The 26,929-nt window shown below is 39.6% G+C and overlaps 2 protein-coding genes across 3 annotated transcripts; both read left to right on the top strand.

Annotated features, from left to right (window-relative positions):
- Nucleotides 1-248: 248 nt before the first annotated feature.
- scly (selenocysteine lyase) lies at nt 249-9,135 on the top strand. 2 transcript variants are annotated; one of them, XM_042483835.2, is made up of 13 exons: nt 249-380; nt 1,507-1,605; nt 2,258-2,367; nt 2,847-2,947; nt 3,067-3,244; nt 4,224-4,351; nt 4,462-4,617; nt 4,707-4,813; nt 4,919-4,955; nt 5,946-6,029; nt 6,757-6,856; nt 7,027-7,102; nt 7,196-9,135. In XM_042483835.2, exons 2-13 carry the CDS (start codon nt 1,514-1,516, stop codon nt 7,347-7,349), a joined length of 1,323 nt encoding a protein of 440 aa, XP_042339769.2. In that variant the 5' UTR covers nt 249-380; nt 1,507-1,513; the 3' UTR covers nt 7,350-9,135. The 2 variants fall into 2 exon arrangements, with proteins under 2 accessions (XP_042339769.2, XP_087934224.1); XM_088078098.1 differs by having other exon boundaries at nt 290-380; nt 1,468-1,605.
- A 240-nt stretch (nt 9,136-9,375) lies between these two features.
- espnla (espin like a) lies at nt 9,376-26,003 on the top strand. The gene is made up of 11 exons (XM_042484168.2): nt 9,376-10,334; nt 11,297-11,487; nt 13,234-13,420; nt 13,507-13,689; nt 13,815-13,946; nt 21,438-21,602; nt 21,704-21,845; nt 22,011-22,183; nt 22,266-22,430; nt 23,624-24,585; nt 25,053-26,003. The coding sequence occupies exons 1-11, from the start codon at nt 10,041-10,043 to the stop codon at nt 25,582-25,584; spliced, it is 3,126 nt and encodes a 1,041-aa protein (XP_042340102.2). The 5' UTR covers nt 9,376-10,040; the 3' UTR covers nt 25,585-26,003.
- Nucleotides 26,004-26,929: the final 926 nt, after the last annotated feature.

Genomic DNA, 26,929 nt, shown 5'->3' with positions numbered 1-26,929 from the left:
TTATTTTATTTTTTTTAATTTTAAATTTTAGGGCATGTTTTCTTCTAGATTTTTCTGAACTGGGTACTCTTACTTTTCATACTTTAAGTACATTTCTTGATTATACTAACTTACTTGTATTCATTTCTAATGTAAGACTTTTAACTGAGTATTTTCAAAGTGTGATGTCAGTACTTTTACTTAATTAAAGTATCTGAATACTGTCTCCACCGCTGCTTTCAGCCTTCAGTATAAATATTTTTGAGTCTCTGAGCCTTTATTTTGACAGACCTGGCAACCCAGCGGAGCAGCGCCGCATCCAAACCGGATTAGCTGTTAGCTAATGATTGATACACACCGGCATTAAATCTGTTCAGGACACCTTCGCATCACTTCACAAGGTGAGTCACAAAGACAACAGCTTCATCTTAACTTTTCATACGAAGGACAAAATATGTGACTCGTGTTGAGAGCTTTGAATCAGATAAACAGTTAATTGTGTGTTAATCTGGCTAGCAGGAATCAGTTAGCAGCGCTTGCTAGCTTTAGCTAAAGTTGACAGATGTTTCCGGCAGTAAATTAGCGATATGAGACTAAATGTAACTCGGCAGGTGCAGTAGACAGTGCTATGGGTGAGACAGGTTGTTTTTTAATGCCTCACTTTCCCTGTTCTTAGTTAACAGTCAGTATTTTAGTTGCCAGGAAGAAACGCGTCTCTTTCACAGAGTAAATAACCTGTCAGCCTGTCTGCTGCTGACAGCGAGGAGGACGCTGACAGGGGACACATTTGGGTTACATCAACGCTAAATAATGGCTAAAAATGTGTCATAAACCTGTATAGACTCTGACATACACAGCTGGCATTTATTCACGTAGTGCGTGGTGATAATAATAGTCACAATTTGAGCATAAAGCAAGTTTGAACCAGTTTAACCCCTCAGTGGCGGACTCAGGATGTCAGAGGGACAGGGGCGAAAACAATGGAAGAGGCACCAACTGCATGTGTGGGGCACCAACGTGCAGAAATATTTTTATCATGCAGCCTAGCACTGGACAATGTAAAGATATTTTATTGTGTCAAGATATGAGAACATATATCCTCTTAGATACTGGATATTGTGTATAATTCTTGACATATAACCAACCAAACTCACATTAGAAACCAATAAATATTCATACAGGATACTCATAATTACAGCAAAACAACAGATAACTGGTGAAATCCCACCTCACCATTATTTAACAGCTGGAAGTACAAAAAACATTTCAGGAATGGAAAAACTGATATATAGAATTAGAAATCAAGAGTTTAAAGCACTTAAAATGTTGGAATAAATTGATTAAATACATTAGTAAGATTTGAACAGTATTTTTCTCCCATTAAGCCTTGCTTGTTTGTATTCTTTCTTTCCTTTTTTATACTTTTTTATTTGTTTGTTTATCTCTTCCATATAGACAAATTATTATTATTATTATTATTATTTATAGGGATGCACAATAATTATTGGGACTGATAATTATCCACAGGAGTGTTATGGCCCAACAATCTGATGACATCACCTCACGAAATGGTCTCATCTTCACCGACCGTACATCTCAACATCATTCAGAGATGAATCAAGACAGGTAGGATGTTTTTTTCTTTAAGATGTTATTTGGGGCTTTTTTGCCTTTATGGGATCGCCCCTGGCCCACATTCGATTTAAGCTGCAGATCGCTGTAGTGCTGTAGTTTTCTTCAGTGTATAAACAGCTGAAAATAAGAACTTCTGTGTTTTCGTTACCTTAGAATGAGCCGTTATATCTACACAGGGAGCAGGTTCTCGTCTACTGAAATCGCCATGTTGCACCGCCGTTTCTACGGTAGACCAGAACAGACAAACTAAACACTGGCTCTATAAGGGCCATTCACATTTTCAAGGTACAAGGTAGATTTATTATTTATTTCTCATCGGTCACTGTAAGTAGAAGCCCCTTTGTGACGAACAGCGTCGTGAAAAGACCAAATTTTAAATGTGAAAGTGTTTTTACTGGTTTTAATCACCTGCTCCATTTGTTTTCGAGAAGAACAGACCTCTGTGGATAACTCAGCTCACAGTCAAAACCTCCTCAACAATGAACACTGAAATGATTTTAATTAAGTGAAGTTTGAGCTGGTTGCAATCTCATTCATCACCATTAGATGTAACGAAATCGTCCCAAATCTTACACACTGTTCCTTCAATGCAGTATGAAATCAGATGAGAAAGTTTCTCTTTTATGTACTTCATGTGATACAGGATCTACATGGACTACAATGCCACAACTCCGCTGGACCCAGAGGTGATCCAGGCCATTTCTGAAGCCCTCCAGGATGCCTGGGGAAACCCAAGCAGCAATTATATAGCAGGTGAAGAAAAATTAAATACAAATAAAAATGCCTTTAATTATGTATATAAATATATAGCGAGATTTGGTTTTATATGACTTTGTAATATTATTTAATTTACTTTTCTAAATTTTTTTTGGTTTAAGAAGAAGAACAAAACAACAAAAAGAGGAGTATTGATGAAATGATGGTTTAAAACAGTTTCATTCATATTAAGATTGTATTAGTGTGACTGGTCAGTAACAAAAAAATCAATAACAAAAAAACTGACAGTGGTGATTCTATGTAATACTCTGAAAATTAAAAGAAATAAAATTAAAATTTTAAAAAAGCCTTGAAATTAATGATGAAACTGTAAGCAAGGTGTGTAAATTAATCTCCTTTAATTAACTAATGCTGCTTTTCTCTAAATTGCTTGCTCAGCATCCAGCCGATAATGTTGTATTAAAGTGTGCAAACAGAAAAAAAATACTTATTATATAAACTTATTTTATTTCTAGGTGTTAAAGCCAAGGCAATAATAAATCAGTCCAGAGAGAATATCGCCAGGATGGTTGGAGGTAAAGCAGAAGACATCATCTTCACATCAGGTGGAACCGAGGTAATCAGCACTGGTGGTGCACTTGATCAGCTACACCAGTTTTGTGTAATGCTGTAAAATGTGCAGATTAGTGGTGTCATTCATGCAATGGTGATTCATAGCAAATAAATCTTTTTCAGGCTAATAATCTGATGCTCCACACTGCAGTGGAGCACTTCAGGAGGAGCTGCAGGGCTGCACAGGAAGGTGAAGGACACCAGAATGGAAGTGGTGACCTTCCTCACATTATCACCTCGAATGTGGAGCATGACTCAGTCAAACTGGTCGCTGAGCACCTACAGAAAGACGGCAAGGCAGGTAGGAGATCCTCTTAAGTTTATCCAGATTACTACCAGTAGAAAAATATATGTTTTTTTAACACTAAAAGGGGCAGAATCCCATACCTACTAAAAAGACTGTTAGGATATCTTTTTTGTTTTTTAAGAAAGAACCAAATTGTACATTTTAACAAGTGTAATTATACTTTTTTTGCTATTATTATTTTGGATGTTCCATTTAGTCACATTATTTTATATCAGACATGTTCTATATAGCCTAATTCTTTTTCATTTTTACCTTATTTAGGTGGAGGCTCCAACTAAACCCAATGCCTTTTCTGTCTGTCCCTACGCGACATGTCTTTGTCATTCCTGTGTATTTCTTTAATTGGGAAAAAAATTGTAAACACTGCTATTTGTAGAAGCCTCTTTCAGAGAAGTTGGTGTCAAAATTTTAGAGCTTAAACACATTTTCAGCTAGTTATGGGCACTGAAAAAGACAGTGTTACAGTTGTCTCTAGTCTCCTCCTACTTTTTGTCAGCCGGGAGCGGATCTGGATGATCCATCTGTGATGAAAGTTGGCGTTGAGGATGAGGATGAAACATTTGTGGCCACTCTCAAAGTTTTACTTTGGACAGAGACCATGATAGTTGCCAAGTAACCAAGATGCAGCTGCCACAGTGCGAAAATATATCAAATTAACAACAGCAAAATCTGTGCGGTTATTATGACTGCCTCTGCCCAAAATAGGTAAAAATTATCACATTTTCTTTGCCTTTTGTGCAATTTGTATAAATAATGTTTTAAATGAAAATACATACCTTTTTAGTAAAATTCAGCAGCACTGAAGTTTTTAATTAAAAAAAGTTATAGCCTGTGACAAATAATGTGTAAAAATAAATATGAAAACTGCCAAAATGACTGTCATGGCCGTTCTAGTGTTAACAGTCAGGCTTTATTTAAACAACTAACCAAGCTTCGTTATGTTTGCTTTCTCTTCTGCTTGTTTTTGTCACAGAGGTGACGTTTGTTCCTGTGTCTAAGCTGACAGCCCGTGTTGAGGTGGAGGATGTCATTGCTGCGGTTCGTCCAAACACTTGTCTCATCTCCATCATGTTGGCTAATAATGAGACAGGAGTCATCATGGTAAGAAGGACATGTACGGCCCATAAGTCCATCATTGACATGCCAGTGTAAATTTATAAAATCACAAAAATACTATGAGCTTTGTATGTTGAAACATTTTCCTCTTTCAGCCGCTCCAAGAGATCTGCCAGAGAATAAAGTCTCTCAATAAGCAGCGCGATCGGCTCAGGATCCTGCTCCACACTGATGCTGCTCAGGCTCTGGGGAAAATCCGAGTCGATGTCTGTGAACTGGGAGTGGATTATCTCACCATCGTGGGACACAAGGTCAGGCATGTGTTGTGTGAATTATGTAGATTTGGCATCACAAAAGAAACAGGAAAACATGTCATTGACAAAGTTTGTGACGTTTGTAGTTCTACGCCCCTCGGATTGGTGCTCTGTATGTAAACGGCCCCGGAGCGAGAACACCTTTATATCCGATGCTGTTTGGAGGAGGACAGGAGAGAAACTTCAGACCAGGGTAACACACCATATGAGGAATAATTAATCAAGTACCAAACAGGCATGAGACAACAGTCAGAATGTAAATATAAGGGTCTATTTTCTCTCTTTCTGAATTCCACAGCACAGAAAACACACCAATGATTGCTGGTCTTGGAAAGGTATGTTTTCTGCTATATATTTGTGTTACTGGAATTCAATTTTTAAGGTTTTAGAGCATTTGACAAAAGCTTACACTGAAAAAAAATCCTCTAGATGAGTCTTGTCTTCGTGATTTGATGGTGTATGTATGAGCAAGAAAATTAGTGTCTTGGCTTTTCACAGTATGGAAAAGTATGGAATTTGATTTGAGTAATTTCCAAGTCGGGATAAGTATGGGGAAAAAAGAGAAAGAATATTTAAAATATTTGTTTACAGATTTCTCTATTCTGTTTTCTTAGGTGTATAATTCTGAATTTATGGAAATAAATTGATCATACAAGTATTTTTAGCACCAATGATGGTTTCTGTCATTTTTGGTAGTTCTGTTGGCCTATAATGTTTGTTCAATGATGCATTTTTTGTTTTCATAAAACCAGTGATATGATGTTATCAAAAGGGGGTTTATCGTCATGATTGACAGCTGTGTGCATCAAATAGTGAGCACAAGTTCAGTGGCGCTCGTCAGGATTTGATGGACGGGAACTTGATACTACGGAGATCACGACTGCACAGACTCTGGCTCTAAATGACATCACTGGAGCAACATGGCAGTGGCTGTCTCTGGGATATTTTGGCTTCATTTTTTAGACCTGTATAGCTGTAGTTACATTTTTATGAAGTCTATACAACACGTCCCTACAGCCTGCGCCCACCAGCAGTACAAGACAAACCGACACTTAGTTAAATCACTACATCAAGATTTGTAGTGACTAAATATTAGGCCAAATGTAGAAAATAATCCACTCTATCCATTTACTTTATTTAGGACCTGATTTACCTTGTAAATAAGGAAATGTAACCCTTACCATTACCCTAATGCTAACCCTATCTGCCTCTTTTTTAACCTTTTTTTGAAAAACAATTTCTGCAGCTCTTTTTTTTTTACACTCAGTAGCTAGCTAAACAATAAGTAACCACTTTGTAAAACTGATTTATTATGTGTCTGTTAGGCTGCAGAATTGGTGACCTCTAATCTGTCAGATTATGAGAGTCACATGCGAAGCACCAAACTTTACTTGGAAGAACAACTGAAGGTAAGTTTGATTATACTTAGAGATGAAAAATGTCTTATTCTCTGACTGTAGATGAATATCAGTTTATAGTGTGATTGAGGTTATTTGAAATACTGTAGCATGACTGCGGTTCACAGGGATTTTTTGTGTATTGACACTGACATTTTTGTTCATTGAAAAAATTATAACCTACATTCAGGGTTCCTGAGGATCCTTAAAAAGTCTTACAGGGCCTTTAATTTAATAATCTAAAAATAAGGCCTCTTCAATCTGTCTTTTACAAGTCTTAAAAATGGGAAACGTTTGAAGAATGATTTTATTAATCCCTTTTTGTGACGTTGCATTGCAGAATCTTAAGATAGTGGGTAACAACTTTTATTATTTTTTCTTTTTTTTCTAAATAAAATATTATATTTATAATATACTATATGTTATAATTAATATTAGAAAAATTAACCAAATTACTCTTGCATTAATGGCACCAGAAAATGTATGTTTTATGTTACAATAAATATTGGGCCAACATTGTCCTGAACCCTAAACAAATGATGTACATGCATGTTTTCTTTGTCTTAAATTTTGGTTATTGTAAAATTGGTCTTAAATTTCATTCTGAGGGGCACGAAAAAGTCTCAAAAAGTCTTAAATCTAACCTGCTTTAAGCCGTAGGAACTCTGTACATTATTAGAATTTCTTTGCTTCCATTTTATACTTTAAAAAACAAACCATCAGATGTTTTCCTCCTCAGGCCGTCTTTAAAGACAAGATCCACTTCAACAGCCGCTACCCTGGTTCTGATGTCCTCCCTAACACATGTAACGTGTCCATCCTGGGTCCAACATTACAAGGTGACGTCATGACTCTTCCGTCTCTGTCCTATGTCTGTTTTGGCCAGCCGGTCCAAAACAGTGTCCTCTAACTCTACACCAATGTTAGCAGAGATGGTTCATGACCTGCACGGGGCTATTTGTAAACTACAGAGGCTCTGAATGATTAATCCCGCTCTCTCCTGCTTTAGGTTGGAGGGTATTGTCCAACTGTAGGAGGCTGCTGGCCAGCGTCGGCGCCGCCTGCCACTCAGACTGTGGAAACAGGTACAAGAGCCCCCCTTTCACCTGTTATCCTTTTGTTTGGACGTTGTTTGGTTACATAACTCCCCTGCTCTGTACTCTGTGTCTGTCCATCAGGCCATCCCATATCCTGCTGAGCTGTGGCGTCCCCTCAGAGGTGGCAGGTAACGCGCTGAGGTTGAGCGTGGGCAGAGGGACGACCAGAGCGGATGTGGACGCAGTTGTGGAGGATCTGAGGAAAACTGTGCAGCTGCTGCAAGAAAAGGACTGATCGCCCACAAACAGGTCAAATCAGGATGTGCAGAAATAAAAATACTGCATTTATTGTTACTTTTAAGTGACATCAGACAACTTTTAAGCTTTATCTGCTAGCTTTTCAAAGTGGTGTTTGGTGACGCTGCTGTTACAAAAACAACCAGATCGCTTTCTGCTTTTCCTCATAGCCTAGCTACTACATTTTACCTAACTTAACCTGGTGGTATCTTCAAAATCTCAACCATCATCATGCTTATTAACCCTTTGAAACCTGGATTAGCATTCATTTTCTTGTGTTGTGTTCAGATGCATTTAAAAAGCATTTAAATCTTTGAACCCTGAGCAAATTGGTTTGATTTCTTTTGAAAAAATCAGAAAAAGCAATGAGTAACTTCGTGAGAAATGTCCTGCAGATTGCAAGAAACTAGATTTAGAAAAAAAAAATGAAGCTGTAAGAAAAGTCTGTTCACCCATATATATATAATTATCATAATCATGTATTTAAAATGAGGTTACTTAATTATTTATATTTCTTAAGCACTATTTCTTAAGTCACATCACTGGCCTTTTTAACTTGCCAATTTTGGCTAATTTTCTTGCCTTTGTTTTTTTTAAACGTAACACTTTTTTGTGTTAATAATCAGGTAATTTCGTTGTACTTTTTTCACATATTTAGTGCTATTTTTGGTAATTTCTTATTAAGTTGCTTATTGCCTTCTGTCAAGTTTCAAAGGGTTAACTCCTTGATCAAAACACAATTTACTAAGTCAGGCGCCCAGGAACATTGCTCAGTTTTTACCCTGTGGACTCTTGCAGTATTGCAGCAAATAAAATCCCCTGCAGCCAAAAAAAATATTTTCCCCATAGAGCACCATTATATAAGAGACGTCTGTAAAACTTTTGACGGGACAACTTGAACTGTAAACAAGGTCAGTTATGTCCTTTTATCATTTTTCCATGGATGACTTCTGTGCAGCATCAGTTTCCAGTGACATCGCATTCTGCAGAGACAGAGACTTTGATTCAACTCGGCTGAATCCTGGACGTTGCGATTCAGCCAGGAGGCTCTTTACTTACATGCAGATCTGCCAGAGCAACTCTGGTAAGAGAAGGAGAGGAGGCGAGCACTTTATGTTGAATAAGGACTGTTGTGTCGGTGGAAATGTGAGGTGCTTTCAATCTGCTGTGCAGCACTGCTGTACACGGTGCAGAGGTAGCTGCAGAGTGGAGTCGCCGCACATGTTCGAGAGTACCAACCGTACGACTGTTTTGTTGAAGTCGGGATGCCGGACAGTTAAATCATTTCATAACCAGAAACCACAGATTACCAAAACTTTTCAGAAACATGAACAATTAGCAGCCAAAGATGCAAGAAGATGCAAAACGGGATCAAACATCTCACTGGAGGTGTACTGTGAATAATTCCATGTGACAAATAAATTAATTGATTTTATATTTATACAACTGTCTTTGAGCTGAGAGGAGTGACCTAAAAACCTGCGTAACGTCCTTGTGGGATCTTGCAGATGGGGCCAGTGAAAGGAACGCTCAGGGCGTGCTAATGTTCGAGCAAAAATGCATGTATTTGAGAAGTTTGTAAACAGATTTTTTTAATCTAGTTTTACTGTTAAATGTGGGCTTGAAGAATGTTCTCCCCTTTTTGGATTCTCCGTTTACTGCAGAGGCATGCCAGAAAATTTTTTCTTTACAAAATCAAGGAAAAACAGTGAATATGTGATATAAAAATTGGGTTTATTTGCTGGTGAAGTATTCTTTTATAAAAATAAATGTGCAATGGTTGACACATGTCCTTTTGCCATAACTCAAGCCGTCACACTCGGTGGCAGAAAGAATTGCGTAATAAAAGCCGAGGTGTTTTATTTAGGGAACCAGTCTTGACTCCATAGGTATCATTATTCTGAAGCCATCACATTGTGCAATCAACATTGACTTCATAATAATAAGTTAAAGCAAAATCATGTCTGTTGCCACTTTAGCCGGCCATGTAAAATGGTTGAAATATTTAATATAAATAATAAAAAATGGAAGAAGTTGAAGTGACCTGAGGGGTGATGATGTTATGGAGAGATGACTGTACTCAGCTTCCACCACGTCATATGAGGAGCTAATCAGCTAATTGGAGTCAGGCTGACATGTATGCCCATTATTGACATAAAATATTAACATATTAGTATTTTTCTAATCAATTGAGAAAAAGAAAAATGTATATGTGGATTCTAATCTTGCAAATGTAACGTGTTCAGTCATCCCCGCTGAGATGAATTTTTAAAATAGTTGTAAAAAATAACACTCATTGTAATCCACCAAGCCTTGGCTCCGACTTCTCCCATTACTTAAGTTTCCGTGCCGCCTCAGCTCCCCCATCTCCAGTGAAGCGTGGGTGCGTGTGCCAGCATATGGTCACTGCCACACAAAGGAGAGCAGGAGGCCACGAGTGCTGCGCCTCCACCCGTCTTTCATTACCTTTCTATCTCACTGGCTCTGACCCCCTCCTCTCTCCCCAACAGCCGTGCCCGCCAGCTGGCTGCCGCTCAGGTGTCACTTTCCTGGCTCTGGAAGAGGCAATGAGTGCATGAGTTTTTGTTATTGAATGAGCATGAGCGAGAAAGAGATGGTAATGTGGTGGGAGCCAAAGAGCTCCGGGGAGCTTGTTCTGCATGCCATAACTGACTCGTAGCAGCCAGGGATGGTGCTGCATCGGGCCATCCAGGCTGCTCGAGCAGGGGATCTTTCCACCCTGAAGGAGCTGGCATCCTCTGGTCACCTCTCACCTGTCATCACAGATGCTCAAGGTGCAGGCCCGGTGCACCACGCGGCCAGGTGTGGACGCCTGGAGTGCCTGCAGTTCCTGGTGAGCGAGCTGGGGCTGGTAGCTGACGCCCGGGCCTCAAACAGAGCCACGCCAGCACATGATGCAGCAGCTACTGGCCACATCCGGGAGCTGCAGTGGCTGATAGACCAGGGAGGCTGCAACATTGAGGTAAGTTTATCCAATCTGTACAAAGAGCGAGGGAGGGAAACCTACCCTGAGTGCTCAAATGCCTTGGAGAGATGCCACATGTCCAGCTTTCCTGGTAATTTCCACCGACTCCTTTGTGTGCGAGTCTAAATTCAGGCTTTAGATGGTCATCTAACTGATCCCAGAGTGCAGTTACATCACTGCAGTTGTAAAAGGTACAGTATGCTACCTTTTCAGATGTGTTACCAGCTGATTACATCATACGGTGTTGACTTACTGGGTATCCATTAGTATTGTGTAGCAAGTGTAATTACGTCCAGATGCTGGAGGGGAGCTCCCACTCACTGAACTTGCTGCTAGCATGGACTCAAGTCTACATAGTGTCTGTTTTTTTCTTAAAAACATGAGCAAATTGGCTTTTTTCCCCCCAAAACATGGGAAGACGGTTATGAGGAACTAAAGCATAAATTACCCCAAAATGAGCAAGAAATTAGTGGGAAAAAGTATGAGAAAATTACCTAATTATTAGTATAAGAATAAACATTTGGGGGGAGCCAAGAAAATTGCCTAAATATTAGCCAGTGACTAAGTGACGACCTGAAATTTGCAAAAAAAATTAGTAAAACAAAAAAAGAGAGAGAGAAAAAGCAAATAAAAAGAAAAAAACAAGGACATTTTTAAAATAATTTAAAAAATGTAAACGTGATCCCCCCTCATACATTTTTCCCTAACTTTAGAAATAAAATAAAAAAACTAAAATTCGTCATCTACAAATTTCTTGCTATTTGTTTCAAAATAATTGAATAATAATAATGTATTTGTTTTTTACCAAGTTGCCTTTTTTTCTGTTTCTGGATTCAAAGCTTTAAATACTTATGAAATATATATATTATATTATAGGCAGTACAAGGACAGTGTGGAGGGATTGTTAGGGAAGAAGGTTTGTTAAATGTTTCTCTCAAATGAAAAATGAATGTTTCCAGGATAGAGATGCTGCTGGTGCCACTGCGCTCCACCTGGCCGCCCGGTTCGGGTGTGTGGAGGTCATAAAGTGGCTGCTGTCTGTCGGAGGCGTGGCCGAGGTGCAGACAAACTGTGGAGCCGTACCTGCTCACTATGCTGCAGCCAATGGGGACCTCACCTGTTTAAAACTACTCATACAGCAGGCACCGGGGTGAGTTCACAGACAACTGAGGTCACGCCTGAATAATAGTAAAAATGATAATAATAATAATAATAACTTAAATTATACATCACCTTTAAAAACAGAGTTTACAAAGTGCTTTGACAAACAAGGCAAAACAGAAGAAAAAAGGGTTTCCTGAGAGGCAATACAGCAATAAGAGCCAAACAATGATGCCAAACTAAGGCCAGTTAAAGTTACAATAAAAATATGACACTTTAAAGATAATTTAAAAGTATGATTTTGGGAACATGTGAAATACTAATCCCCTTTCACCCATCCATCAGTCCCACCTCTCCTCCATCTCCTTAACCTGAGACAGTGGCACTTAGTGACGACCAGAGAAAACATGTTGCTCCTCCTGCTTCATTTCCTCGTTACAGGAGAGTGTGACTGTAATCAGCATGACGCATGACGGGGTCAGACAATCACATGTGACCAGGGTCAACCTGTGAATAATACATGCCTGGACACTGTTGGTCACATGCCGGGTTTCAGGTCATTGAGTGCAGTACGTATGTGAAAGTAAATGCAGCTCGGCTGTGAAGACAAGAATAAAGGTTTCAATCCTCGGCTTATATCCAAAAACGTGTCATATCCTGTGTTTTTGAGGTGTAAGATTCCTGTCGGGGTTCTTGGACCAAATAATGACATAAACTGACTTTGGATTCATTTTAGAATTGATTTTAGCATTTTAAGGGTATCTTTTTAAAGTTAATTTAGAGTAATAATATTTAGAGAGTGTAGATAATACTGTATATCACTATCACTATATTCAACAATGTAATAGAGAATAATAAAACACACAAACCAATACATTTCCAGTAGTTGGAGAAACTCTTTAAATTCCAAATTTTGACGGACTTATTCAGGTTTATCAGGTTGTTTGGATAACAAAATTTGACATAGGTATTAATAAATAAATATATGTTTAAAAAAAAAACAAAACAAACAAGAATGAGTTAATTATTTAAATTAATGAATACCAAAATAAATGAAGACAGGAATATACATAAGTACATAAATAAATGAATGTAGAAATATTAAGGAATTAATAAATAAAAATGAAAATTTAAAAATAATTTCTTAATAAATGTTAAATTAAATATGGGTATAGATAAATAAAAGTTGATAATAAACAGGATATCGATAAATAATTACATATTTTTTAATTATTGTTACATTTTTGCACAACTATTCTTTTCTGCATTTCTGTGTCTGTATCTTAATTAGGTTGGAGGTCCCAAACTGCATTTATTTCTTTATTTTTGCACAGATTTCTTTTTATATTTTCCTATTTGTATGTACGTAAGCATTTATTTATTTCTTAATTTATTCTTGTATTTTTTATGCATTTCTTTTTATTGATACTTATGTCAATTTTCCTCCCCCATAAGGTTGCACCTGTTATGACTAAAATACCAATAAAGCTACAAATGAGAATCAGTTCAGTTATCAACACTAGAATAATTATTTGTGATTTATACTCAACAATGAATTTCGCTTTAAGTTTGGCCATCACTTCAGTAATTGAATCTACTTAACAGAAGCCGATTATGGGTAAAATACCCTAAAAGATATAACTGTTGCATGTTTTAACATCATGAATCATCTTCATATGAAATTAGTATGTTACATCTGTCAGTTTTAGTATTGATCTCATACTGACATGTTTTAAAGCATTTTAGAGATGATTCTGGTCACTAAACCTTGTGCCCCCCTGTTGTTCGTGAACAGGTGTGTGAACCACCAGACCGTCCTCGGTGCTACTCCGCTCTATCTGGCCTGCCAGGAAGGACACCTGCACGTCGCTGAGTACCTTGTGAACGCCTCCGGGGCTGACGTCCACCTGAGGGCCCACGATGGCATGACCTGCCTGCACGCTGCTGCTCACATGGGCCACCAGGCTGTGGTGGTGTGGCTGGTCAGTAGAGAAGCACGAGTGTTTCCTAAATATATTATTTAATCACCACACACTGTAATCCTTTTTTTTCTTTACTCCTAAATAAGGTGACCTGCACTGATGTCAGCCTGTCCTGCCAGGACAGAGACGGAGCGACTGCTCTGCACTTTGCTGCCAGCAGAGGGCACTATTGTATCTTGGAGAGGCTGCTGCACATGGGTTCAAAGGTCATCAAGGACTACTGGGGAGGGACTCCGCTTCATGATGCTGCAGAGAATGGAGAGCTGGAGGTTGGACAAAAATATGCTGTTTTTGTCTTATCTTGTCTGAACAATCTAAAACTGTATTCATAAAGCAATATTTAACACATATTTCTGTGTTCTGCACCACTGTCGCCCTTTCTTTCTGATTTCAGTGCTGTAAAATCCTGTTGGCCAATCAAGCGAGCCCCTCAGATCAAGATGTTGATGGGTTCACAGCAGCAGACTTGGCAGAGTACAATGGACACCATGAATGTGCCAGATATCTCCGTGCCATGGAGAAAAATGTAAGCTCTCTCACTCTCAGCTACAGCATTTTCTTTACACGTTTCCCTGTTCTCAGTCCTCTTTCTGTGTCCGTACTGCCCAGCTGTTTATTCTGGCATGCAAATCAAAGCCAGTTTGCGGTCAACAGCAAACATCTGGAGGATCTCGGAACCACGGTGAATCATTTTCTTAATTTGTATTTCATGCAGGTCAGGCCTGTCCTTCTCCAGTGCTGTTGTCTTCCACTCAGCCTGATTGCTCTCAGTTTAAGAGGTCTAAGAAAGTGGAGGATGAGGGCTTTCGTGTTTAATAAGGCATTACAGGCGATGGTGCCGTGAGTGCCGGAGGAGATTGGTTGTTCTCAGTTTGCCACAGAGGACTCTCTTGAGATTAGACTCTTTTGTTTTGCGCAGAAAGCACGACACTCCTTATTGTGACTGATGAATATTTTAGTGTGAACACATTGTTTGTGCTGGTGTTGCCTGCGAGTGTCAACTCGGCTAAAAACTGTCCTGCAATCAACACAAATTAATTGCTGTGCACAGCCTCTTAATTTGTTTTTCTTCTGAATAGCTACATAATTATGGATTACAGTTGATGCTGACACTTAAAGTGATAGTTGGAAGCAGTGGACTGCTGCGGAGGCTCAGAAACAAAACATATTTTAGCCTCCTAAAAAAAAATCAGTATTAGTTTAAGTGTAGGCTATATTGAGAGTATTTTCACCACTTTACCTTAATGCCAGACAGTGATTTCCAACAGGAAATGAAGCGTTTATGTTGCTTTCTTCAAAGCCAGACTCCATTAAAAAAAAACATTGATTTAACATCCCTGAACACTGGAGCTGCTGGTCTGTTGCTGCCTTGATCGGTTATTATGTTTGTGTTATTGTGTGACTTTGGCATTTAAAAGGGTTAGTTTAGATTACCAAAGTCAAACAATAACACAAACAGACTAAGTAATCGAAGCAGCCGTCAACCAGCAGCTCCTCTGTTCACTTAGCTAAAACTACTGTTTTTGTCAATGGAGTCTGGTGGCTTAGAGCAAAGATGGAGAACTGAAGCTGTTTGTGGCTATCCCTGTCACAACGAGCTGTCAGAGGGTAATGCAGTGAAAATACTCTCAATATAGCATAAAATATAGCACTAAGCTCCTGCCTGCCTCTTCACACTGGGGGCGTGTCGACTGCCATAAGCTGCAGTGATTCTCAACTTACAGCCTGCAGCCCAAATCTGGCCTCTGATAGCTTGCATGGTTGAATGTTTTTTGTACTTTTAGTATATATAAGGTGCCAGAGTACACACAACAGCAACAACATGGAGCATTTTTATCAAAATTTTTATCTCATTTTTATCACCCAAAACCCCTGACAGAGGTCATAGCTAAGCCCCTTATGTCCATATCATAGATCCTAAAAAAAATCCTAAAATCCTAGAAACTTCCTGAAGTTCTGGAATTTTCCTAAAATCCTAGAAATGTCCTTAATTTCTAGGAATGTCCTAAAATCTGAGAAATGTCAAAAAAACCAAGAAACATGTTTCAATCCTATAAACTTTCTAAGATCCTACAAATGCCCTAAAATCCTAGAAACATGAATGGGGCTGCTGTGACGGGCCCCTGCCCTGCTGTTATTTTGCAAAAGTGGCCCCCAAGCAAAGCAAGCTGCGTGTCCCTGATCTGCTGTTTGTGTCCACTAACTGTGGATAAGCACCTCATACAAACCCACCTCCAAAAATCTGAACTATCCCTTTAAATTTAAACTTGTGAAGTTGATTTAAATGGGAAACAGATTAAAGTGTTAACTGTCAGAGCCTTTGGGGAACCACTCTGTCATCAGACTTGTTGAACCTTAAAGCCTCACAGCTGTCCCCCTGCAGCCTGTCCTCGTTTCTCCCCATCACACTTCGCTCGCCGCCTTCGGCTCAGACGACGCGGCGACGTACACGCACAGTAATGAAAGCTGTCGGGGCCCAATAGAAGCCATTAATAAGTCAGCAGAGAAGAGCAGCACTCATACATAAAGAGGATGATGATAGGGAGCCGGCGAGGCGTGGCTGCTGAGCTCCCCTTCACAAATAATCCTCCCATCCACAATGGAGAGCTAATTAGCGCAGGGGCCGCTGCGACGTCGAACGCAGCCGGAGCCGCCGCCAGCTAAGGGCCTATCAGTTACCCCTCTCCAGCGGCTCAGGTGGAGGGCCCAGGGGCTGAGCCCGTTATGAGATCCACAAGCTTAAGTTTCAGCGTTTTCACCATTCTGATGCCTGGAACCGGCAACTCTATCCCTCTGTGGACTCGGAGAGCAGGATGTCACTGGCTTCAAACACACGTTTGATTGTGTGTCATGTTTTGGGTTTTTTTTTTTCCAGGGACTTGGAAGTGCTATGATTGTCACCTCTGTGTTATGTTGGTAGCAGACAGAATGATGTATCAGGTGTCTCAGACAGACAGACAGACAGAGGCTTGATGTGAACAAAGGGGACATCTGATAGAGAATCTTTAAAAAAAGTTAATTGATTTAAAAACCTCCAAATATTTGGAGCGCAGAATGTGTTTGAAATCTACTGTGCCAACAATGAGCTGCACAAGTAGAGGAGCTCTAACCCTCTGAAACCTGAGCATATTGGCTTGATTTCATTCAAAAACATGGAAAAAGGAAATGAGCAACTTAACAAGAAATGACACAAAAATAGCAAAAAAAAAAAAAATACTAAAAAGTTAATAGAAATCTTGAAAATAAGGCAAAAATGGAAAGAAAAAAGTAAAAAAAAAAAAAAGGAAAATGACCTAAAAAATTGCAAAAAATTAAATAATAGTAATCAGCAGAAAATAAAATATTTATTTTTTTCTGTAGCATAATTTTAATATAAAATGATGATAATTACAACTTTAGTTATATGGACAATTTCCCTAGTTTTCTTTTAAAAAATAATTTTCCAGTAATCTCTCTACCTCTCTTTTTTGCCAAATTTTTAACCTTTTTTTGCATTTTGCAGGACATTTCTTGCCATATTGTTGATTGTGTTTGTTTTTGAAAGAAATCAAACCAATTTGCTCACATTTCCGAAGTTCAAATGCTTGTGAGAAAACTGACGTCAATCCAGGTTTCAAAGGGTTAATTACATTTCTGGTGGTGTTTTAGGTCTGTAAAGTGCTGCATGGATCACGGGGTTTCATCGGTTCTTAAGTGTCAGTCAGATAATCTCATTTCCGAGCAGCGACCTAAATGGATTGGGACGTTGACCGGGGAGAGATGTGTGTGTTTGGCCCCTCCGCATGTTTGGATCGCTCACAACGAGGTCAGACTCGTTCAGCGCTGTCAACCGCTCTTCCTCATCTCACATCTCAGGAACAGCTGCAATCAAATAAACAGAGTGTGATGTGAAGTTTACTTCACACACATTTGTGGTTTTCGCTCTCCATTCACAGCGTTCGGGCCGCAGAGATGCTGTTGTTTAAAAACGGTATTTTTAGAACACTTGGACAGAGGAAGCACATTGTCGTCTAATTCATCTGTTATTTTGTCAAGATTTTGGCATTGTGTTTTGCATTGAGAAACAGAACACATTCTTTAATGGCTTTTAGTTTAACTATTAATAAAACATATAGTAAACATTATCTCTAGGGAGCGTCTGATAAACTTTTTATATTTTTTATTTTGTCTGAGAAAATAATCTGATGATATTCCACTTCTGAAGTCCTCTGTCCTCGTCCACATCAGGTCTGTTGACCTGTTGGATTCTTACAAAGCTTGGCTGCGTTACAGATGCATGTGCATCACAGATGGTCGAGATATTTTACCGAGCTATAAAATCTTTTCCCCATACACACTGTAACACCCTCTGCAAATTCAACTTTCAAAGTATTTAAAGCCAAGATGTTAAAATCTATTTATAGCTGTAGATCTGCTGTCATTAGTTCAACAATCGACTAGTTGATCTGCAGAAAATTGATCGTTGATTTGCTATTTTAATCACATTTTGAGTCAGTTTGTTGTTAGTCAGACTAAACGGCCAATATTCATTCATGCTTGACATTTTTTGACATTTTAGAGACTACAAGTGATCGAAAGAATAACTGATCAATCATAATGGCAGTAATTGTTAGTAACAGCCATACATACCTGGACTCAAAAATCAAAAAGTGACTTGCTACTCTTCTTGGTCTTTAACACAGATGACTAGTGACTTCACTTGAACTTGAGCCTTTTGACTTGGAAATAATTGATACTTTCCTCCAAGTCCAAAGGTTAAAAAGTATGTTATTTTAAAAAGTGTGTGATGAATCGATTCAATTTCCTTGTGATTCACCGAACATTTGTCATTTACAGAAAGTTAAAACTTAGTTTCCAGATGATGCACTTTGTTTGAATCTGACAACATCCAGTCAAGCTGCGGAAGAAAAACATGAAGAACTTATGTTATGTTTGTGAGCGCCAGTTGGCGAAATGATGCCACTTATCTTTTTATTTCATTTAGACAGAAAACACGTAACAACATATTATATCACTTTAAAGGAGGAACAGTCTTCCAGAAAGTGTCTTACAAATTTTGGAGGAGAGACTTGTAGATATCATTCCAATATGAGATGAGATAAATATAATACGACAGGACAGAAACTTACCAAATTCTTTGTGTTTTGGTCCTGGGTCGTAGTGCACACTGTCGCTCTAGACCAAAGATACAATCATTTTGGGGAAATGTTTGGGAATCATGCAGCAGATTCTTGGGTTGCAGATCCCACTGACATGCGTGACATTTAACTTGGGTGACCTACTATAAAGAAATAACAAGAAATGATAGATACCTGTTGAAAATATTTACAGTAAAAAAAACATTGCATTGTACCCTTCTCAGAACGAAAATTGCTAGCTGGTGCGTCTCAAAATTTGCTTGGTCTCCACTATATGCCCAATTGCCTTTTTTTAAATTAATTTTAATTGTCTTTCTCGAAAGGATGCTGGAACGTGTCAGATTTGATTTGATTTTCATCAGAAAATTGATGAATTAGTGTTCAATTTCAGTCATAAAATCCAGAACAATGTGACCAAAGTTTGCCACGGCACTCTGTTTGTTGTTGTCAGCGTTTCCACATCGAGTCAAACCCGTTTATTTAAGCTTATGGTGTCACATTGTGTTTCCGCTGTCACAGTTTACTCATCATCTCAGGCTGATTTTAAAGCCACCCTCTCCCTCACACACACACACACACACACACACACACACAAAACAAAAAGGTTGATAAATGAGTTCCTCCGTTCAATTGTTCCTAGTGGAAAAAGCAGCAGAGCGCGCGTGGATAAAATGTCTCTTTTCCAGCTGCTTTGACAAGTCTTCCGCTGATACCTCCTCTCGTGCCACAACATGGCCATTGGTTTGTCCGTGCATTAGTGACATTACCGGCCATCCTATCCTTTCCCTTAATTATTAACAGCATTCTCCGATCAGAGTTTTTGTTTATTACCTGGCGGCCCTTGGCCACTGGCGGAGATGCTGATGATGGTGTCAAACGAGTGGTTGGTGATCTTACGATAGTGTCACATCCGCAATACGGAGGGATAGCTGGCTGCAGGAGTCAGTGTGTCCGGAGTCTTACTGTGAAGCGAAGTCTCAGCGGTGTGCACAGGGAGGATTGTTCAAGGTCAGTTTGGTTTGTTTAGAGATCATTCTCACTGTTAGTTGTGCTTTCTGTGGTGCTTTTGCTTGTTTTTGCTCGTCTTTGTGCTTTCTCACATTATTTTCATTCAGCATTTGTTCATAAATAAGTGACTGGATAGGCTGAGTAATTATTTTTGTCAAATGACAGGAAAGTTTTGCAATTTCTCCTGACAGATGTGTTGGCAGTGTTTGACCTACTTTCTGATCAGTTGTGGCCTCTTACGGTTAGGCATGACTAATACTCCAGGCTCTGGACATTACTTTCTGTTGTCATTGTTGATTTCTTTGTAAACTGGACCTGATTTTTCTTCTGTTTTGAACTCTGCACTGTGTCTACATTTAGTTTTTGGATCCAGTAGTTGTTATAATGTTTCAGTGTGATGTAGACAAATATTGTTTTTAGTCTTGTTTAGTTACAGTGGCTTGCAAAAAAGCTGTAAATGTTGGTAAAAACCAGCATGTCTGTCAGCCTCTCAAGCACTCAACTCCATGCTGGAAACCTGAGAGTATTTTAACATGTGAGCGGACGTGTATTTACACTATAGTGTTCTGTGTATAATGTCCACCCGCTGTATACATTCCACGTTGCAATTTATCACCAAGAACGTGAATATTTCATGTGGAAGCAGGTTGTTTTCATGATCGAATCCAGAATTACAAGACGTGTTTTTTAAATACACATGCTGAAAACTCTCTCGTGGCTCAACCCACAGGGACCGCAGATTACTGGTGCTGCGTGTTGGACAATGAGACAGCACCGAGTAGCTGTTTCTTAACTCTTGGCTCCTAATCTGTAGTGATCGGCGCTCTCTGTGCTCTTTGATAGAGGGAGAGTGGAGCCGGGCCAAAACTAGGCTAGGCTATCTACTATATACTGTATCTGCGTGGCAATGGTGATGGGGTGCTGATGAAAACCAAATGCTCTCTGGCCACTGGGTCTAATTAAACACACACACGGACCGGTTCATCATAGCTTTAAGGACATTGAACTGTTACGAGAAGGGTCATAAAGGAATCAAGCTCCCATTTTCCCAGCGTCCCCCCCTCCCCCTGTTTATCTATTTATGGATTGCACAACTTCGGGGAAGTTAATTCCTCCGCCTGAGCAGTGTCACAGCATATTTCGTGCTGTTGGACATCAAAGTGCCGTGCAAGAGGAAATAGCGAGGACCACCTCACGGACACAAAGCACAACAGTATGCGGCAGCATATTAGGGCTGCCTTTGATGTTTTGGTTACTAATAATGTCCTCGGAGAGCCGAATTTGATATGCATTCTGCATGGAGTGCATTAAGACAACGCATGTTCATTAAAGGGGATCTAAATGTTTCCATACATCCTACATCCTCCCCAGAGCGGTGTGAAATGCTGCCAATTATTCAGGGTTGCTTACTATCCCATAATGTGCTGTTTTTTTGCTTTATGTCTCTCATACTGGACGACACTAGGTCATTATTCTGAGAAAATGTTTCATTATCTTGAGAAAGTTTCTCTATCTTACGATAAAAAGTCCTTATTTTTAGAACATTTTTTCATCATCTTCAGAAAATTTGTCATTATCTTGAAAAAAGTTTCTTATTTTTTGTGATACTAAGTGATTTTCTCATTAGTTTCTCATTATAATGACTTACAGGATTGTTTTTTAATCGTATAGGCCTGAATTGACTTCCATACTAAACTAAAGTATTTTCTTATTAGACCCCAGTATGTCATTGTATTGATTGTACGGAGATTTTTGAATATTCCTGGAGCAAAGCTAACCTCTTCAAATACCCATAAGTTATTTGTTTGGTCTCTAAAAAGTCTGTTGGTCTCTAAAAGTCTTTAACAGGTTTAAATGTGTCTCTTTCACAGACAGCCTGTGCAGAAAAGCCCATCGAGGTAATTTCTGAAGAAGAGGTGAAGGTGAAGCCGGCCGTGTTGTTGCAGCGCAGCAGGGAGGAGGAGGACTACTACGGCTGCCTGAGTGACACATGCAGGGACACTTACAGCACTGACACACCCATGGATAGTCTAAAGGTAAACACACGGCCATTTTTCACCATGTTTTCTATTCTTAACAACATATATATCAAAATCTAGATAATAACCGGGCCATGTCTCTTTTTGGTCCAAACTAGCAACCCGAGAGTGAGGAGTCCCCGCAGGCGAGATACCCTCAGCCTCCGTCTGCGCCTCCTTCACCGTCTGACTCATCCACACCGGCCTCATCAGAGAGAAACGCTGTCAACAGGATAGAGCAGGTTCATATTGCAACGTCTGGTGAGTAAAAAAATTATTCGAATCTTTATTTAATGACTTTTTTTAACCAAAAGTGTTTGTTATTACTACTTATGGGTTACTGGAAGTCACTACTCAAGAGGAAAAAATGTGTTTTTGTTCATTACAGTACATCAAGAGTAATTAATACAATGATTTGTATTCCAGTTATTAAAGGTTTCAATCAGACCAAAGCCACCGGGAGTGAGAAAAACATCTCTGCTGATAAGATGATGTTGCCTGATGCAAACCTGCTGGCTGAGAGAAAACTTCTTGGCAACATGAAGTCCATTCAATCCTTAAAACAATCAGGAATATCAGGAGTCTTCACTGGACAAGCAGTAAGTGCAGTAAGCTTTCCTCACTGTGTATATCATTCTTTAGTGCCTCTTTTTCTTTATCTAAAACACTGTATCTGTGCAGAACAAGATGGTGGTCCTGCCCACTGAGGAGGCCAACCTGTCGGACATCGACTACCTGGTGCCCACTCACGACGAGAGAGGCCGTCCCATCGCTGAGTGGAAGAGGCAGGTCATGGTGAGACAGCTGCAGGCCAGGCTGCTGGATGAGGAGGATCAGAGGAGGAAGGTGACGTCTCTCTAAAGATAAAAACAAATAGTTAATGCACTTACATTTCTACACTCATCTGAATCTTATGAATTTGCTCCAACAGATTTTATTAATCAAGAAAGCCATGAAGTTTATAAAAACTGATGTGACACCATTAGATGGATGGATGTGAAGAGCACATACTCATAACTCTAATGCAGTGTTTTCATTTTCAGGACTAGAGATTGACTCTTTTACACATCTTTAAGATTAGTATTACCATTGGAGCTCATGTGATTTAAAAATTTCCCAACATGTCTGTGTTTCATGCAGTGAATCAGTTTGTGTAGATTGGTGCAAGAATGAGCCTAAATGAGAAATGAGTGAACATTTTGGCATTCCTGCTTCCCTCATGTTGAAGTCAATGGGTTTTTGGATTGTTTTTTTCTTAGATAACTTAAATAAGGTCTGTGGTTAACTCAAGTGGAACAGACTTTAGTGTTTCTGTGACATAAAATATGTCTTTAAATGCCCCACTCGAAAACTTTGAAGCTTTTATGTGTCTTAAAAAAGGTGTTTGCAAACAAAAAAGTCATCACACTGAGCCCAGCTTTACAGCCTCGATGTGCTGACGATGGTAAGTAATGCAACAGTGGTGCCTAACTTTAACTTTTTACTTCTGGCGATTGCATTTAGGTTTCAAAAATCCTAAAAGTGGAGTTCATTTGTGAATTTTATCTTGCTGAACAAACTGTTTTCACTGCTGACCGTCTTGATTAAATTAAAATAAATCAGCCAAAACAATTAGTCAATTAACTAATAAGTTGATCAACAGCAATTATTTTGATAACTGATTTATCATTTCTAGCCCTAGAAAAGTAAAAAAAGTCAGTAATATGTTGGACAGTCCTTTTTAAACAATCGCTCATTGAGCCTGAACAGAGCAAAAATGCTGGTGTGATTTTTGTGGTGCTTTTTTTTTTCAAATATGCATTACTAAAATTTTGAAAAACACTTGGAAATTCGATCATCATTTACTTTTAATTGCATGTAACAAATCACCAAATGCATAACACATTGCTCGTCAAGTCATATTTCTGAGGTTTGGATCGCAGTTTTACTGTACCATTACTCTTTTCCCTCTCACGCCTGAGTCATTTAAAATGTAAAAAAGAACTTTGCAATGACATCCTGCGTGTTTATCTGCCTGCTGTTTGCCGCTTCTCTTACAGGAAAATGGGAACAGATATGCCAAAGTCAGCTGGAGGTACTCCCAAGCCCACAACGCGATCCTGGGCCCCTCTGGTGAGCTGCTGACTGAGGATGACCTCATCTATGTGGAGCAGCAGATTGCCAACGTCTCCATGCAGAGGAACTGCGAAGGCTACGAGCTGGAGCTGGCTCGTCTGGCCGAGGAGCTCCGGCACATCCTGCCGGCCCCCATCGTCAACATCACCGCCAACACGCAGTTCAGAAACTTCTCGAGTCAGGTTCCTCTCCCTTTGTGGTGCGGCCGCATCTCGGGCATCGTAAAGAGCATGTCTCTGCTCATGACCAACCTGACGGACCAGCCCTACTGCAAGATGCCCAACACCGACCTGATCACCGTCTTCTCTCAGACGCCGCACAGACAGAACTCCACCAGGGGACGCAGGGAGAGGATAGAGGATGAAATCCATCAGTTCGGAGTGTCAGTGAGGACTCTGAAGTCCAATTTTGAGACACAGAACTCACCTTTGTCAGACGAGCCCGAGGAGGCGGTCGTGTTGAGTTCTTCTACTCAGCTTGAGACCACCGAGTCAGAAAAAGAGCCCAAAGACTTGAGTCCGGCCCCAGAAACAGACCAGAACAGTGACTCAGGCATCGACTACGACGAAAACGTTGCAGATGTTCTGGAGACCACCAGCCTCAGAAAGGAGCGTATAGTCGTACTGTTTTTAGGCCACTGGAAGAAGTCTGCCTACACGGTGACGCTGAAGAGCAAAGACGCAGCAGAGAGGAAGATGAGCGGCGGGAACTCGGGGACAGGCAACGAAAAATCAGGGTTGGACCGCAGGAGCAGCGTGGAGAGCGCCCAGTCGAAGATGATGAACAGCTCTCTGGGACATTTCTTCAAGCAGAGGAGCGCCGTCAACAAGATGCTGGGAAACTGGAGGAGCATGATCTCCAGCGTCCCGTCCAGACAGATCCGCAGGTAGGACTGCGTGCATTTTCTAATAGATTTTTTTCCTTTTTTTAATTTCTATTTCTTTATAATATCTAGCCATTATCCACAGCTGATTTTCAGGTCATTTTCCTGTCACATTTTGCGGGGTTTTTTTGCAATTTGCAGGATGTTTCTTGCCAAGTTGCTTGTTGCCTTTTTCTTATGTTTTCAAAAAAAATACAAGTTGAAAAAAAGGTAGTTATATGCGCATCACATAGGTGCAAAGCTATCAAAAATCAACTGTCATGAGGGAAAAAAGTTAACGTCTGCACACTTACTCCATGCCACACAAGTTTATTAAAGACAACGTTTCATTTTTCTCACATTTCAGAGGTTTAAATGCTTGTGGAAGGCATCTGAACGCAGCACAAGAGAAAACTGAAGTCACTCCAGGTGCTGCAGTCTCTAGTCTTGGTTCATTGTTGTCGTTAATAACCCTCCGGTGTTCTCCTCAGGCTCCACAGGCAGCAAGCCCTCTACTCCCCGGAGCAGTTCCTACCTCGTCTGGAAGGCGTCCTGGTGGAGTACGACAACCTGACCTTGGACCTCTTCATGCTGGGCTACTTCCACATCCTGGAGCTGGAGCTTCCTGTGGACGAACGCAAAATGAGACACCTTCTGTGTTTCGAGGTGTTCGACCACGTGGGGAGCTTTCCCTGGGAGCTGGTCCGGGACTTCCACAAGGCCGTCATCCAGGACATCGAGGCTGGGAACCGCGAGTGGAAGGACGGCTTCGAGGACATTAAAGTCAAGTTCTTTGGAAACGCAGTGAGTCAGTCTGAAAGCACTGTAGAGGTGGCGAAACACATCCTCCCAGAGGTTAGACAGGTCCCGAAGGTCATTGTGCAGACACCCACGCCAGATGAGGGGATGCTCCACGGTGGAACCGACATTTCCAGTTTCAGCAACGAGGAAATTTGTAAATACATCGACCGCAGTTTTGCTTTTTGGAAAGAGAAGGAGGCAGAGATTTTTGATTTTGAGTAGTGTCATGTTTTTGATATTTTTTTGTATTGTTTGTAGTTAGATTACATTCGGGCTGGGTATCAAACCTAAAAACTGTTTGAGTTGTGAGTGGTTTTAATGGTCTATCAAGTAAAGAAAACTAGAACAGCCAGACTCCAAGCCATGTTTACTTATTTTGTAAATTTTATACTTTAATTTTATTGTGTTAAACCATCAAAGTCTAATGCATTTCACAAGTTTGGATGTCGTTGTTAAATTTAAAAACAATTTTTATGTTTCTATATAGTAATAAAAGGATTTTAGTTAATATTTTGGTACTGTTGTTCAAGCTTAGGTGTCAAATTGGCAAAATATTTCAAACCATACCCAGCCCTATCACAAAAGCCAGAATGCCTAAAATGCTAGTGTGTGTTTCTGAGAGTAAAAACTCACTGACAAGATTTCACTTTTTATTTTTCATTTATTACATTTTTAAGGCAGTTTCAACTCGCACATCTCTTAAAGGGACAGTTCACCCCAAGATCTGTCTGCCTACTTTTCAGTTTCATGTAACCAGGCGGCACTCTGCTTCTCAATGTCTCTTTCCAGAAATTATGACCCGGTTATTCAAGATAATCCACAGACCTTAATGTGAGCAGGTTCACGTAGAAACTATTTTATTCCTACCATATGAGCAGGAGCATATTTTCACTAAGAGCTGCTGCACAGTACAAATGTCCGCCTACATCAGTGGTTCTATCAGCCGTTAGTCCAAAACATGTATGTGTCGTCGCTGTAATTTCAACATAGTTTCTCTTTGGACTGAATTTGCCAAAATTGATAATATGTTATGCTATCAAAATTAGAAATTTTGGCACATTGTGTCAAAGTAATGACAGAAATGACCCAAAATTAGCAAGAAATTAGGAAAAAAATACAAAAAAATTATGTGAAAAAATAATAAGACACAGGCAATTTGTAAGAAAAAAATGACCTTAAAAATAGCCTAAATAATTTTGTAACACAACTTTAAAATTTTTTTTTTTAAAGTATTTTATTTTGATAAAAATCACGTACTTATTTTTAAAAAATCCCTTGACATTTTTCCCTTAAAAAAAAAGAAAAAAATCTAAATCTATTAATTTCTTGTAATTTGTGAAACATTTATTACCATATGGCTCATTGCCTGTTTTTCCCATATTTTTGAAAGAAATCCTACCAATTTGTGAATGGTTTATAGGTTTAAACACCTCTGAAAGCAGCAAAAGAAAAGTGATGTTGCTCCAGGTTTCAAAGGGTTAACACCGACACATGTAGCACTTTGTCTGTTAAAGTGGTTTTATTGATAATTGTTATAACTTAAAAACAAGTCTGTGCTACGTCATTT

This window comes from Plectropomus leopardus, chromosome 5, assembly GCF_026936395.1.
Source record: "Plectropomus leopardus strain MGB_pleo_1.0 chromosome 5, ASM2693639v1, whole genome shotgun sequence".
NCBI classification, from domain to species: Eukaryota; Metazoa; Chordata; class Actinopteri; order Perciformes; family Serranidae; genus Plectropomus; species Plectropomus leopardus.
This window is presented reverse-complemented; position numbering and strand designations above follow the sequence as displayed.